Source organism: Stegastes partitus, unplaced genomic scaffold (assembly GCF_000690725.1).
Source record: "Stegastes partitus isolate 25-593 unplaced genomic scaffold, Stegastes_partitus-1.0.2 Scaffold944, whole genome shotgun sequence".
NCBI classification, from domain to species: Eukaryota; Metazoa; Chordata; class Actinopteri; family Pomacentridae; genus Stegastes; species Stegastes partitus.
Window position 1 is genome coordinate 54,314 of NW_007578675.1, and position 13,317 is coordinate 67,630.

Sequence of the window (13,317 nt, forward strand, 5' to 3'; positions counted from 1 at the left end):
ATCTTACGTGCGGTCACACAACTGACTGTAGTATAGTTGGTGCAGTGACTTCAAAATAAGAGCTACACGTGGATGTGTGCAGATGGGTCCGTATGGTTTCTTGCAAACTGGGGGAGACGACGAAATTCATGCAACTCTAGCAGACTCTCACATACCGTAATTTTCTGTCTATTGAGCACACCTGAATGTAAACTGCGACCACTGACTTTAAAAAGAAAACAAAAATTTGTACATATACAGGCCGCACTTGTCTATAAGCCGCAGGTGTTCACCTTGTAACATGAGATATTTACACAGACAGATGTTACACAGAACTACTTTTTTGAGCTTTTAATTAAATATGTACCGGTAACGTACACAAATACGTAACATAAATGCTTTTTCCGAACAGTGCCTGTCACACAGCTGGTTAAAAAAATGAAAAATACAGCAGCCTACCAGGAAAAATCATTGATCGCTATCTTCATCTTCCTCCTGCGCACTAAAACCACTAAAGTCGTCTTCTTCAGGGTCAGTATTGAACAGCTTCAGAAGTACTTCATCACACACTTCCTCAGTCTCTCTTTCGTTGTCTCTTAATGTCACTTTCGGCAAAAAATCGTAAAAATCCAGAAACTAGCCACATCGTTTAAGCCGCAGTGTTCAAAGCGTGTGAAAAAAGTAGTGGCTTATAGTTCAGAAATGATGGTACTCACAGACACAGAAAGTAATAAGCTTTGAATACAGTCCTTTGCTGAACTGTATACGGACAACTGCGGACATTACTGGTGCTTAGTTAATATTGTAGCTACGATTCTAGTCTGCAAGAGTCCACTTGAAGGACTCTATTCTAAACATGCGCAGTAAGTCCATCCATCCATCCATCCATCATCTATACACCGCTTAATCCTCTCTAGAGTCGCGGGGGGGCTGGAGTCTATCCCCGCTGACTCAGGGCGAAGGCAGGGGACACCCTGGACAGGTCACCAGTCTATCACAGGGCTACACTTAGAGACCGACAACCAAGCACACTCACATTCACACCTACAGACAATTTAGAATCACCAATTAACCTCAACATGTTTTTGGACTGTGTGGGAGGAAGCCGGAGAACCCGGAGAGAACCCACGCTGCACGGGGAGAACATGGAGACTCCACGCAGAAAGATTCCGGTGCCTCCACCGGGACGCGGACTGGCAACCTTCTTGCTGCGAGGCAACAGTGCTACCAACTGCGCCACCCTGCAGCCCGCGCTGTCAGTCATATCTACATATTCGGCACATGTGCACTAATTTTGTAGTTTAAGATGAATGCAAATTTCCATATGCGTGGGATATGTAGGTACAACAAGTCTTGCTTAACCAGCACATTCTGTGGTACGTAATTGTGGCTGCACCACATTATCATCCTGCTATAGGGGGGAAAAAACGCTACAGCGAAACCAATGACAGTCGTTGTGGGGATGGCTAAGCCAAGTATGCAACTTTGGTATTCCCTTTAATTAGTGATGGGCAGAATACTAGTGGTAGAACACTTTCATGCAGGGAGACGAGCACTGTGATTGAAATGGATAATCCACCCCCAAAAAGATAGCAGAGCTGCCTTTCGGCAAAACTTTCAGTTTCATTTTCAGTGCAGTAGGGTGCTGTATTTGGTAAAGAGGTGGGAGGTTGGGGGAAGTGGGGGGAATGACGACTGAAATGATCAGCCAATGACAGTTGGTGAGTCAGACTAAGACACAACCTCCTGCATAGGTATGTAACAGAGTTGTCTAAGCAGACATTAACAACAACTACTCATCCGTGTGCGTCCGGAGCTGTCTGTGTGCATGTCCATAACACAGGATAATGAAGGCTTAACAATGGACTTAGGGGTGGGCTTTTAGACTTTGTTCCATACATGTGCAGTAGGTTCTATTTACGTACGTATTTCGTGCATGCATCGTGCAGCGTAGTCCCTGCTCGACTTAAATTCTGGGCTGCACTTGAAGGCGTCTGTGCAGACTTGGGGAGATTTTATATCACACGGACCTTGCAAACTTGTGGATGCTGAAATTGTAACACTCACTTAACAATCCCCGAATACTCTGCGTCTTCAGCACTAGGCCAAAGTGAGAGCTGAAAAACTGACATTTTTACTTCTGCTGAATCACAACTGTTAATTAGAGACTGAACAGCCTCAGTAAACATTTATCTTGTTGAACCTTTTCTAAAAATTCTCAAGTGCAACTCTCCCAAATCGGACGCAACAGAAACGAAGCACAACAAACGCTTGAACCCATTTTAGTCGGCGCAGCAGGAGACGGCCTCTTCATTGAATACGCCACGCTCTGTAATTACATTAATTTTATCCTCGCATCAATGTGAATTATGTGGCAGTGTAGAGTTTATTCATGTGTGTCTGCGTGGGTGTGTGATGATAAAATAACAGGCAGTAGTTTGATCTTTGCCACAGAGTGGAGGGTGTCGAGCTGTTGTGTTCTCATAAAATCAGTTTTATGGCCGAATGAGGCGGATGATAATTTGTGCTTTCAAATCTTTTTAATTCTGGCTGACAGATTTTTTTTTTGCAGATTTTATTTATAGAAGCAGACATTTGTGCTTATGAATCTGGCAGCGGAACATGTTTTGGCATATAAATCTTAAAACCGCAGCCATCTGCTGCTGCTGCTACAATGAGAACAACAATCAAATGCAAGGTTGGTTACAAGGACTAAAGGTTTTCAATAAGGATTTAGTGAGAAACTGCTGTATTGATCGAAGGACGATGACCAACTGAGTCCCACCTCAGACATTAAAGTGTTTGGATGGGGACAGAGTGGAGGATCGGGCTGGGCAGTGCCCCCCTCAGTGGGTAAATTCTACACACTGCAGCCATTCAGTTGGCCCGGCTCGCTGGATAAAGTTAGGATTGTTTGTCAGCGGGCTGTAATGCCAGGAATGCTCAGCGCTGGCTCCCCCTGTACGCAAGTGTCTCTCACACTTTTGCCTCTCCGGCAGCAGTTTGCATCTGCGGTGACACCCAGCGCTCCCCGAAGTGAAGTAACAGATACTATTTCCCTCCTGCGAGCTATCTTGGTGCCTCGACGCACACTTCAGATTTCCCCGCCCTGTAGCCTCCCACCTCCCCGATGGAGACAGTCCGGTCCGGTCTGGTCTATACTCTGCACTGGCATTTTCTAGCATGTTCCATCTGGATATCATGACATCACTTCTAAATGAGCACACATGAACACACAGACCAGTCTGATGATTCACAGCTTTGATCAAACCAGTGTCCAGCTGCATCCGAGTCCCACTGAGCTCCACTGACAATCAACTTTTTGGGGGGTTTTAAAAAAGATGTTTATAGCGTAAACTGAATGCCCATATACTATATAGGCCGACACATACGTCTATCTCACTCAGGGAAAGTAGGCCAAAACACATTTATTACCACTCCGCTGTCCAAGTTTCCATGTTTTCATTCTGTGTCCATCTTTGGGGATTTCCATGTTTTCAGCTAAGTTGAAGGATTACAAGCTTTTTTGGTGTGTAAACAAAAAACTCAAACTCATACGTTCATAAAAACCCATTCGAAGCAGAGTGGATAATGTCCAAAGTCCTTAAAGGCAAGTTTTGCCACTCGCAAGCCTTCTTTGTAAAGCCCCCGGGCAGTTATTTTGGGTTAACAAGACCAGGCTCCTATGTAAATGAATGGGGAGAGAACCAGAACTGCAATTTCAATTGACACCGGGAAATAAAAACTGCATGTTAGAGTGTCACCAGTCAACTATGATGAAAACCGCTTTAAAAGTTTGGTAACTTTGCCCCAAAATAAGGTTTTTAAAGGGTTTTTTTTTTTTCCCCCACAGGTTATACTTGTATTACGCATTTCTTCAGTCCAACAACAGGATTGGCTGTCTGCTCGGCTGCAGACGATTGGCTTTTTTGGAGGGGAGGAGTGGGAAAAGTGACATACAACCACCAACTTTGGTTCTCCCATTCATGACGGATCTCTGAGCCAGTGCTTTATTTTGGCGATATAAGATTATCACTCAGTAGTAATTAAGCAGTGTATAGATAATGGATGGATGGATAGTAACAACTTAAAAGGTCCTGTATGGTGGAAATAAGTTTTAATAGAGTTTTATGGTTGACAAAAGCTTGGAGGTGTAAAGAAAAAGCCGTTACTATATGAAGATGCTCATAAAAAAACAACTGCTGTGCTATGAATGTGGTGGTATTTCCATGAAAATGATTACTCAGATACTCAATCCATCTGTAAGCTGCCATGCTGTTGCTCTGTGCCGTCAATCTCACATGCAGAGAGAGTCTTCTTCCTGAAGGTGTGGTTAGCAGCAGCTCAGCTGTATTTAAAGCTACAGATGCTGAAACGTCCCCTTTAAAGAAGGGCAAAAACCAGGGGTTGCACAATCACACTGAAATGAACCATCTTTGCAGGATGTTGAGCTGAAACAGTGAAAGACGCACTCTGATTGCATGTGAGACTTTGATTATTTTGCTGAAAAGGGGCACAATATGGGACCTTTGAAGTCCCAACCAGTATTACTGCAAACAGTGCAGAGGTTGCTATGCCACAGCTGTACGGAGGCTTTTCTCTCACCGTGAACTCATGATGAACTTGTGCACATTTCAGCGCTGCACCCCGGCAACACATCAACACACAGACAGCGGCGCACACATCTCCACCAGCTGAAGCTGCACCGTCAGCTTGCTCCAATCACGCATTTCAACGAAGACATGTGTTTCCCTTTTGCACCCTCAGGATGATGTCACATCCACACAGTCATGTGCTTCCCAAGTACGGCTTAATTTAAAACATCTCTGCATCCTGACTCAGGCCAGTGTGATCAGGATTTAAACGTTTGCCTCGCATCAGGGGAGACAAGACGGAAAAAGAATACACAACAAACAGAGGCGCAGAGTGAGAAACTCCCCGCAGATAATGGGTGAGTGGGGCATTATAATCGCTCCCTTGGGTGAATAAAGCGTCTCCCAGGAGAGGTAATAGCACACATACCAGTCCGGGGTGAGTTAGATTTGTGTTGTGGCAAGAAATTTGTGAAATCTCTGTCATTACTGCGTCTCTGTCCTGTCATCACCCTGGTTTCACACAGACGTGTGCACTGAACCTCAGCCCACACACATACTCCAAATTAAAGCCCAAATTAAATGTCTCAGAGATTTTACACTATTATCCCTCGGATAAAATTTCCACCTCAGTCATCTAGACATGGCAGCTGATAAAATCATTTTAATCGTCTCTTTGTTCACGTACTGCTGCCTGCTTTCCTGTTAAACCCATCAGCAGTGCAGAGTGACATTACTTTAAAATCTAATTTTTTTTTTTTAATATCGTAAACAGACCAGGGTTTCAGCTCAGAGCCAATCAAACCATGTTGGTCTAGCAATTAATACTGACCAAAAACCATAAAAATGATTGAGTTTCAGTTTGACTGTTGCACAAACACAGTGAGCACTCTGGAATAATGTTGGTACCTTTTGCTAAACACTAGCAGCTGAAAAACACACATAGTGCTCCAATACAAACAGAACCAGTGATTATGATAGATTAACCAGGATGTTCGATCCAGAACAGGCTGTGGACCTGCTAGAACCCATTTTCAGTCTGCTCACTGATAAGTTACACCCAGAAGAAGCCTTCAGCTCATTTCATCTCATTGTTCCTCAAGAGTTTTTAGCCTTCGTTGAAAAGTGGAACAAAAGATAATCATGTTCAGGGATAAACACTGAAGAAGACAGTGAATAACAAGCGCTCAAAGTTTCCATAAACTATCGGGTACATCACAGCTGTGGCAGAGAAACTGTTAAAAGCCCATGAGGCAACACACTGTCAGTCACACGTCTAAATCCAGCATCACAAAGAGGTCGCGACCTTAAACTGGCATCATGAAGTTTGTTGGTCTATTAAATCCAATCTCTAGTGATCCCACTCAAGGAGCTACAATTATGGAAAAGACTACATCACATCCACGATAATGAATCTAAATGAACCATGTTCAAATACTGACTAATGTTACTGTAGGAAACGAGGCTGGACAGCCAGCAGCTGCCCCAGACTGAAAGGTGCTTCAGAAACCACAGATTCACTGCATGAACTTGGTTTGGTCGTTTGATAAACAGTCTGTTTGGGAACGTTCACCCCTTAAGCACAATAAAGTAATGCTACAGCACAACCAACCAAGGTGGGTGCAATATTAGACATTTTTTGTTATCTTTTAGAGGAACTGTCCAAATCATCTCATATATGCTGAGATTAATTTTAAAAAGTGATGTTTAACCCTCTGAACCCCGTGAGCTCCCAAAACATTTAACTTCAGTCTGGGTTCATTTTTCACTGCAATATAAAATCCTGCGCTTCGATGGAAATAGTACAACCATGACTAGAAGAAGAGAGAACTGAAAGACATTTTGTTTTTGGAGTGTAGCAAGTCTATAATGCCATTTGATTATTTAACTTACAGAAATTGGAAAGTCCTGGAACCGCCATGTTCAGCATTTTTCCCAGTGCCCACGGGTGAAACCAATACTGCGGATAAGGATTAGGGCTCCACATACTGTGAATATTTTTCTATTTGTATTTTTGCTACCTCTACAAACCTGCTGTTAGTCATGCTACTCTGCACATCAACTTTGAAAGGGTGCTTCACCATGCTGAATGCATCTTCCAAAAGTTTGTCGACTACTTGGTGCTAACACTGCCTGCAGTTCATCCAAAACGTCCCTGATTTTTTGGTCACATGATTGTTGGTCACAGCCGAGTCATTCTTGACTTCTTGGTTGCACCGAAAAACTGATTTTTTTGTGTGTTTTACGGCACCTTGTATAAACTTTTTTGGGTTTTTTTTCTGTTTTTTGAGAGACGTGTAAAGTGATTTCACAAACTATGATGATTCTAAACGTGTTTGATTAATTTTCCAGATGGAACCACACACCACAAATGATTAGTTCAAGGCTGTTGGAAAGTCTGAAATCTGACAGTACTTTCTGTTTTTTGACTAAATGGTGTAATTTTGGCTACTTTTTTTATAATATAGCATAAATTTCAAACCCACTAACGGGATTTTTGGTTCACTCTCAACAAACGGCGACCCCCTTCAAAGTCTTTGCTACCGTATTTCAGACATTTGTCTTCAAACCATCATTTAGTATGGATATCCTCAAGTCGGTTCGATTTATTGTCCAGCAGGGCTGCAACTCATAAGCTCTGTATTATCTGTTGGTTATTTTCTTGATTAATCTAATAACTTCTGACTAGCACAAATTCCAGGCTGCACTGGACCTAAATTAGAGGTTAGAGGCTTTGGACACATCTCTCTGAGGGTCTGGGCCACATGTGTGCAAGAGAATATGATTAAAAAAAAAAAAAAAAAAAGTGAACGAATTTCATTTTAGAAACTTTATATTGGCTCCAACAGTGTTCCTCCAGTGAACTGACACTGTGACCAACACTGGTACCCTACATTTAACAGATTTATGCAAAGATAGGGCTGTGCATTTATAGCCTTCAATAATACCACAGTTCTGACGCCGTCATTCAACATCAATGTGGAGAGTTCAGACGGAATTAATGAGTGAGTCACATGAGGGAAAATGAGCCGTATTTTTTGTTCTCAGCTTTCAGAGCAGATGTAATTATTGGCCCGAATGCGAGCAGCACCGACTCCAAGATCTGCTAATAATCTATATGAGCCGTGTCATTCCCAATCTCAGTCTTTTCACAAACTTCAGCACTGTGGGTTTGTCTGTAAAGATTTTTGATTTGGACTCCGACAAAATGACATGGATATAGTATCAGTCAAGCAAACGGGGCTGGGTTTCCAGTGGTAGCATGGGTGGGAGAACAAGCCAGTCTTTGTTAAAAAGCTTTAGTATCACAGAAGAGAGAGAAGCCATTGTGCTTTAGAAAAGCCTCCTTATGGTTCATGTCCTCAGTTTGTAATGGATCCTCAGACCCGGTTTTACAACTGCAACTCACTCCAGGCAGCAGTATATGCATTTCAATAGGGCTGGTTACTGGAAATGAACCCACTTATTGTCATCAATTATAGGACCAACAAAACATCCATCCCATCCATACAGAGCAGAACAATCTGTGTCAATGTATGCGTCAGTTTTTAGCCAAAGCTTCTCACATTTAATGAAAGCATGCAGTTTATGGTGGCCACGTGACAATACACAACTCTTGACTGTGCGAATGTTGAAGCAGCTCAGATAATGACCACTTTAAGCTAAACTGCAGCCCTTAGAACCAAAGATTAAAATGTCAACAATCATTATAGGCCAAAGTTAACATAAAATAACCACAATACAAAAAAACTGGGGTTTTTCCTTTTTTAATCTCGCAAAAATGAATGCTTCTGTTCCTGAAAAGAGAGACAGAGTAATCTAGAAAACACTGAATGCACAGTTCTCACTTTACAGATGTTTTTAGAACGTTTCGTGGTTCACTTTAGGCACTTGGAATTATGACAACATTCCCTTTCTGAACAACAAAATACATCTTTGGTCCAGCATGTAATTTTAAAAAAATAAAGCCAGAGTATGAAAATAACACCAGCTTCAATGTTTGTTTCCTCAAAAATGTATTTCTGACATATATAAAGTTTTAAAGACTCATTTTTCTTTATTTTTTTTCTTTAATACTTAAATAAGATACTATCGCTACATCTTGAAATGACCAGCAATCTTATAGATGTTTTTGCAAGAGAGTGAGAGAAAAAATTAACGTGTCGGCTCAATCAGATGTACAGCAGTACAAGATTGTTTCAGTCAAGTCACATTTGGCAAACATGGGTTTCTTTCTTGTGTGTTTTCAGTCCATTTTCTTTTGAAAGAGCAATGGAGACACACCAACCTCTGCCCTTCTCCTCGCGCTGCTTCAGCTACAGGGCAGCCACGTCTGATACGAGGCGCTGCACGGCGACACCTGCGGCGCCTGAACATGAGCGATATAGTAATTACTGAAGTTGATGTCCTGCACGTACGGCGCCGGCTGGTAGTAGCACGTGACATTCGTGACGTTGGGGATGGCGTTTTGCTCGGCCAGCACCTTCAGTGCCAACATGGAAATGAGGCTGAGCGTCTGGCGCCGCTCGTGGCCCATCAGACACACGGTGCTCTCGTTCACCACGTGATGCAAAGTCATCAGGCACTCGTACCGTTTGTGCTCCATGCCGGCAAAGTGGTTCTGCAGGTACGCCTCCAGCTTCCTCTGCTGCTCGCCAATGTCCGGAAAGTCGATGAAGAAGCGCGAGCACATGTAGCGCTGCATCTGCTTCATGTCCGCATCCGAGGAGGGCCTGAACCCTCGCACCAGCAGGTGGCAGTACTTCAACAAGCCGCCCCCTCTGATCTCTTCGGGGCTGCGTGTCGCTATGGTCCTCTGACACAGGTGCTCCATAGCCTCCTTGAAGTCCCCGTACACGCTCTCCCCGATCACGGTGGGGTGGAAGCTCTCGGACATGGGTGTCTCCGAGCAGCGGTCGAACAGGAGCAGAGAATCGAGGCAGATCTGGAAGGAGTCCACACTGAATTCAAACTGCCGTCGTAAAGAGTCCACAAACTTAAGCTCCACATTCTTGCCCGTGTTGTTGGACAGCGAGATGAGGCTCCAGCGGTCCGTGTCATTACAGACTTTCACCAGTTTCTGTACATAGGCCTCTTTCAGGGTCAGTGCCGTGATGCGCTCCTTCGAGACCCCAATTGGCAAGAAGTCCAACAGGCAGTCCAGCACGACGTCTTTCACCAGACGGAAGGCCTGGTCGTCTTTCAGCGACACGCCGAAGATCAGGTCCAGGTCCTTGTAGCCGAGTCCGGTGTCCTGATGGAGCACGTGGCTGGCAGCCGAACCGTTCAGCCTCACGTCCTTCACGCAAATGCCTCGCTCCTCCAGCCTCGCTCGCACCACCTGGACGAGGATGACACAGATACACAATATAGTTAAGAACTTCTATTAAGAAAATTAAGAGATTGTGTAGCTGCGGAAATGACACACACAAAAGAGACCAAAGTCAGTTAAAATATGTCCAAACAAGCTCCACATGGCCCTACTGGGAATCAATAGTCTGTGAAGGCACGATCAATACCACTGCTCACTAAAGTCCATTTCACCACCATCAGCATCAGTCTGAATGAAACCTTAAAGAGTCCAAAAATAGCTGCCGAGATGACAAGTCTGTGCTCCAGGTCCGTCTCCCTCTGCGTCACAACGTCTTACCTTATCAAAGTCACAAGATTTATACTCCTGATCTGTAACCAAGTCTGTGCAGGATCACAAATAAAAACCTTGAGGCTTAAAGGCACGACCTGAGGTCACTAAGGGTCAGCTTCCTCAGTGACCTGCAAAATGTTTAAACACAGGAATCGAGTTTAGTGTGGATCCGCAGACAGACTCATCGCTGCTATTAGGTGCAAAAGGAAGCATGTCTGAGTCCTGAAATAAGGCATTCAAGCTGAAGGGAGACGTGACATAAAAATGGAAGCGGTCAGACTGTTCAGTGGACTCTACAAGCTCTTACATCTGGCAGGTCATTTGAGCAGTTTGTCGTGTTAATTCAGTGTCTCTCGGTCACAGCGGGTTGTGAATTTGTGCCCATAAGCGTCAGACAATTGAAAAGGTAAAACCCAGCAGTACAAATGAGTCGTTAGACACCCGCGCCAATCCTAAATCTGCCTACTGGCACTGACCTGTCAGATTAGCGTCCGTTAACTCGCTCTCCCATGGTGATCAGATAACATGACGGCTCTATTTATACATACTGGGTCAGGTCTATGGACGAGCAAACATTTGAGTAAACCCATCTCCCTGGTACGGGAACAAAATTATAATTTGAGAGCCTTGTAATCACTGAGCCATAAAGTGCTGCAGTTTGGGTTCAAATTCCAATCAGCAGCGATAATGTGGCTTTTGAGGCGATGTGTCGGGGTAGATGCTTGGATACGGGCGAGTGTGTCTGGAAGCACTGGAAGTATTACTCTACTGGCTTCAAGTCAAATCCAAAAACGAGAGTCCAGCAAAAAAATATGACTACAAGGTATAAAGAAGTTGTGTAACAGAGTGTGGTTCATTCATGAGGTCTGAGCTGTGAAGCAATTGAGGATGGCAGGTTGCCGTTATCTTAATCTGAGGTTACAGCACCTTGTTGGACTGCAGTGCTTTGTGATGCAGCAGGGGATGCTCACAGCCAGTTTATCCCTCTGAACCTGCAGCAGGACAAAGGTCCACACTCTCACTCATAACTCCTGTGATTCACAGCACGCAGCTACATCACCAAAACTCAATATAACCATCACGGCAGGGGTGTTCATGGCCGATCGATGTCCGTCCTTCCATTAAATGAGTCTATTTGGCAGATGGCTGATTGGAGCAAAACTTATGCAGGATTTCCACAAATTCTGAGGAAACATAAGTTCAACGGAGCGTTCGTCTTTCCACAAGCATTCAACATTGCTTGCAACTCGAACATGTCGATGTGTAAATGAAATGGAAAAACCATGTACTGGCTGGTGTGTGTGTGTGTGTGTGTGTGTGTGTGTGTGTGTGTGTGTGTGTGTGCATTTGGAAATTCTAACATGCCATTTTCTTTGCACTTTAATGCACAGCCAACTATCCAGGGACACCGCAGGGGGAAGTGAAACATGATCCGGCCACAATGCACAGAAAGAAGGCTGGAGATGTGGATCTGGCATCTGTCTGCTCCATGTGTATCGCAGGTCAAACCAGGAGAGATGTACAGCCTGTCTGGCTTTTTGAATACGATGGACACAAACGAGCACAAAGAATGCCTTTTCATTTTGAGTGTCTGTGACTTTAAATTTTAATTTCACACATAGTAAAGGAGAAAAGTCATTTTATCAGAGTTACAGAAAAGGTTTGAGACTAAACGTTTTAGGAATAAATAGCAGTGTTGTTGTTTTTTAAATGCAAAGTCGAATCTTCAGATTACAACAAATTGAATTAAATGTAATTATAATTGAGAGAGGAAGTTGGTCTAAGGAGCATATGAAGGATAATTCCTGAGGAAAACTCTAAAAGTGAGATTTGGAGACCAGCAGAGGTCGTTGAGGGGTTTACAGGGAGTTCAAGGAACATAAATTAATGTTGAATTCAGGTTTAATAGTGTTTTTGGTTTGTTTGTTTTAAAAAAAAGAAAAGGTCCATAGATTCTCCATCTGCAGGTGTGATATTTAAATGTGCATCAAAATGTACAAGTGTTTCTGACCACGCATGTAAGAACAAAACGGGACATTCTGGTTTAAGAGGAGAATCTGGAGTGTGTTCAGTGCTGGTTTGTACCTGGACAATCTGCCGGGGCTGCACGGACAGAGTGGGGAAGTTTCCCCGGCCGTGGATGGGAACAGCCTCCCCCAGGATCGAGTCCAAACGCTGCACCTGATCCCAAGACAACACGCAGAACCTCCGATCCCCAGACATGGCGATGATGTCAACTTTTAAGTTCCCCCCCAGTAGAAAAAAGTAGAAACGAGCAGAAAGACGATTGAGCGCTTTTTTTTTTTTTTCTTCTCCTAGTTCAGCTCAGCTCTGGATCTTCTGTCCTCAGCTAAGAAAAAAAAAAGGAAAACAAAACCAGATATTCCTGAGAGGCGGCGGAGAGACAGAGACAGAGACAGACAGACAGAGCAGGTCCGGACGTCGATCTTGAAGGAAAATGAAAAAAAAGTTTTAGTCTCAAGTTGGGATCTGCAGCTTCCTCCTCCGGTGCGCGCCGCTGAAATCCGGTCAGTCTGCAAAGAACCGATTCATAAGGAAGGTCCAGAGGGTTTAAAGGCTCCGTATTAGCATGAGCCCTGTGATTGGCTGCTGAGTTTGGTCATTGATTATGGACGCCCTGCCTGCAGGAACAGCCTCCTCAGCTCTGCTCAGATCTGCAGCCTCGCTGGGTTTTCCTCTCCAAGCAGCCTGAGCTGCATCACGTATTAGAAATAACTAATCACTCCTGGGTGATCGATGAGGGGTAAAACTGCAGCTGTGCAAAGACAGCTCCTAATTTATGATAGATGTCTCTCTATGTGCAGGAGGAAGTGTCTGCAGGACATGCAGGATGTTTGTTTTTTATTTGTTAGTTTTTTATCTGCAACTTCCTCCTACTTGATCATACAATTCATAATCACGATAGTAAGAAAACCATGAGAAAGCAGCCACAAGGGCAGGTGTTGAGGAAATTTAGATTTTATTATCAGAATTAGAATCAGTTTTATTGCCAAATAGGTTTTCACCTGCAAGGAATCTTTGGTGCTTTAGTGCATAACAGTAAACACTAATAAACTGTTGCAAGACAGCAGACACTATCAA

At 43.8% G+C, this 13,317-nt stretch overlaps 1 protein-coding gene across 1 annotated transcript; it reads right to left on the bottom strand.

Moving 5' to 3' along the window:
• Positions 1-8,322: 8,322 nt before the first annotated feature.
• Positions 8,323-12,640, bottom strand: tent5ba (terminal nucleotidyltransferase 5ba). Its single transcript, XM_008294115.1, has 2 exons — positions 12,301-12,640; positions 8,323-9,912 (listed from the first exon to the last, which is right to left on the bottom strand). Exons 1-2 carry the CDS (start codon positions 12,436-12,438, stop codon positions 8,884-8,886), a joined length of 1,167 nt encoding a protein of 388 aa, XP_008292337.1. The 5' UTR covers positions 12,439-12,640; the 3' UTR covers positions 8,323-8,883.
• Between the last annotated feature and the right edge of the window lie 677 nt (positions 12,641-13,317).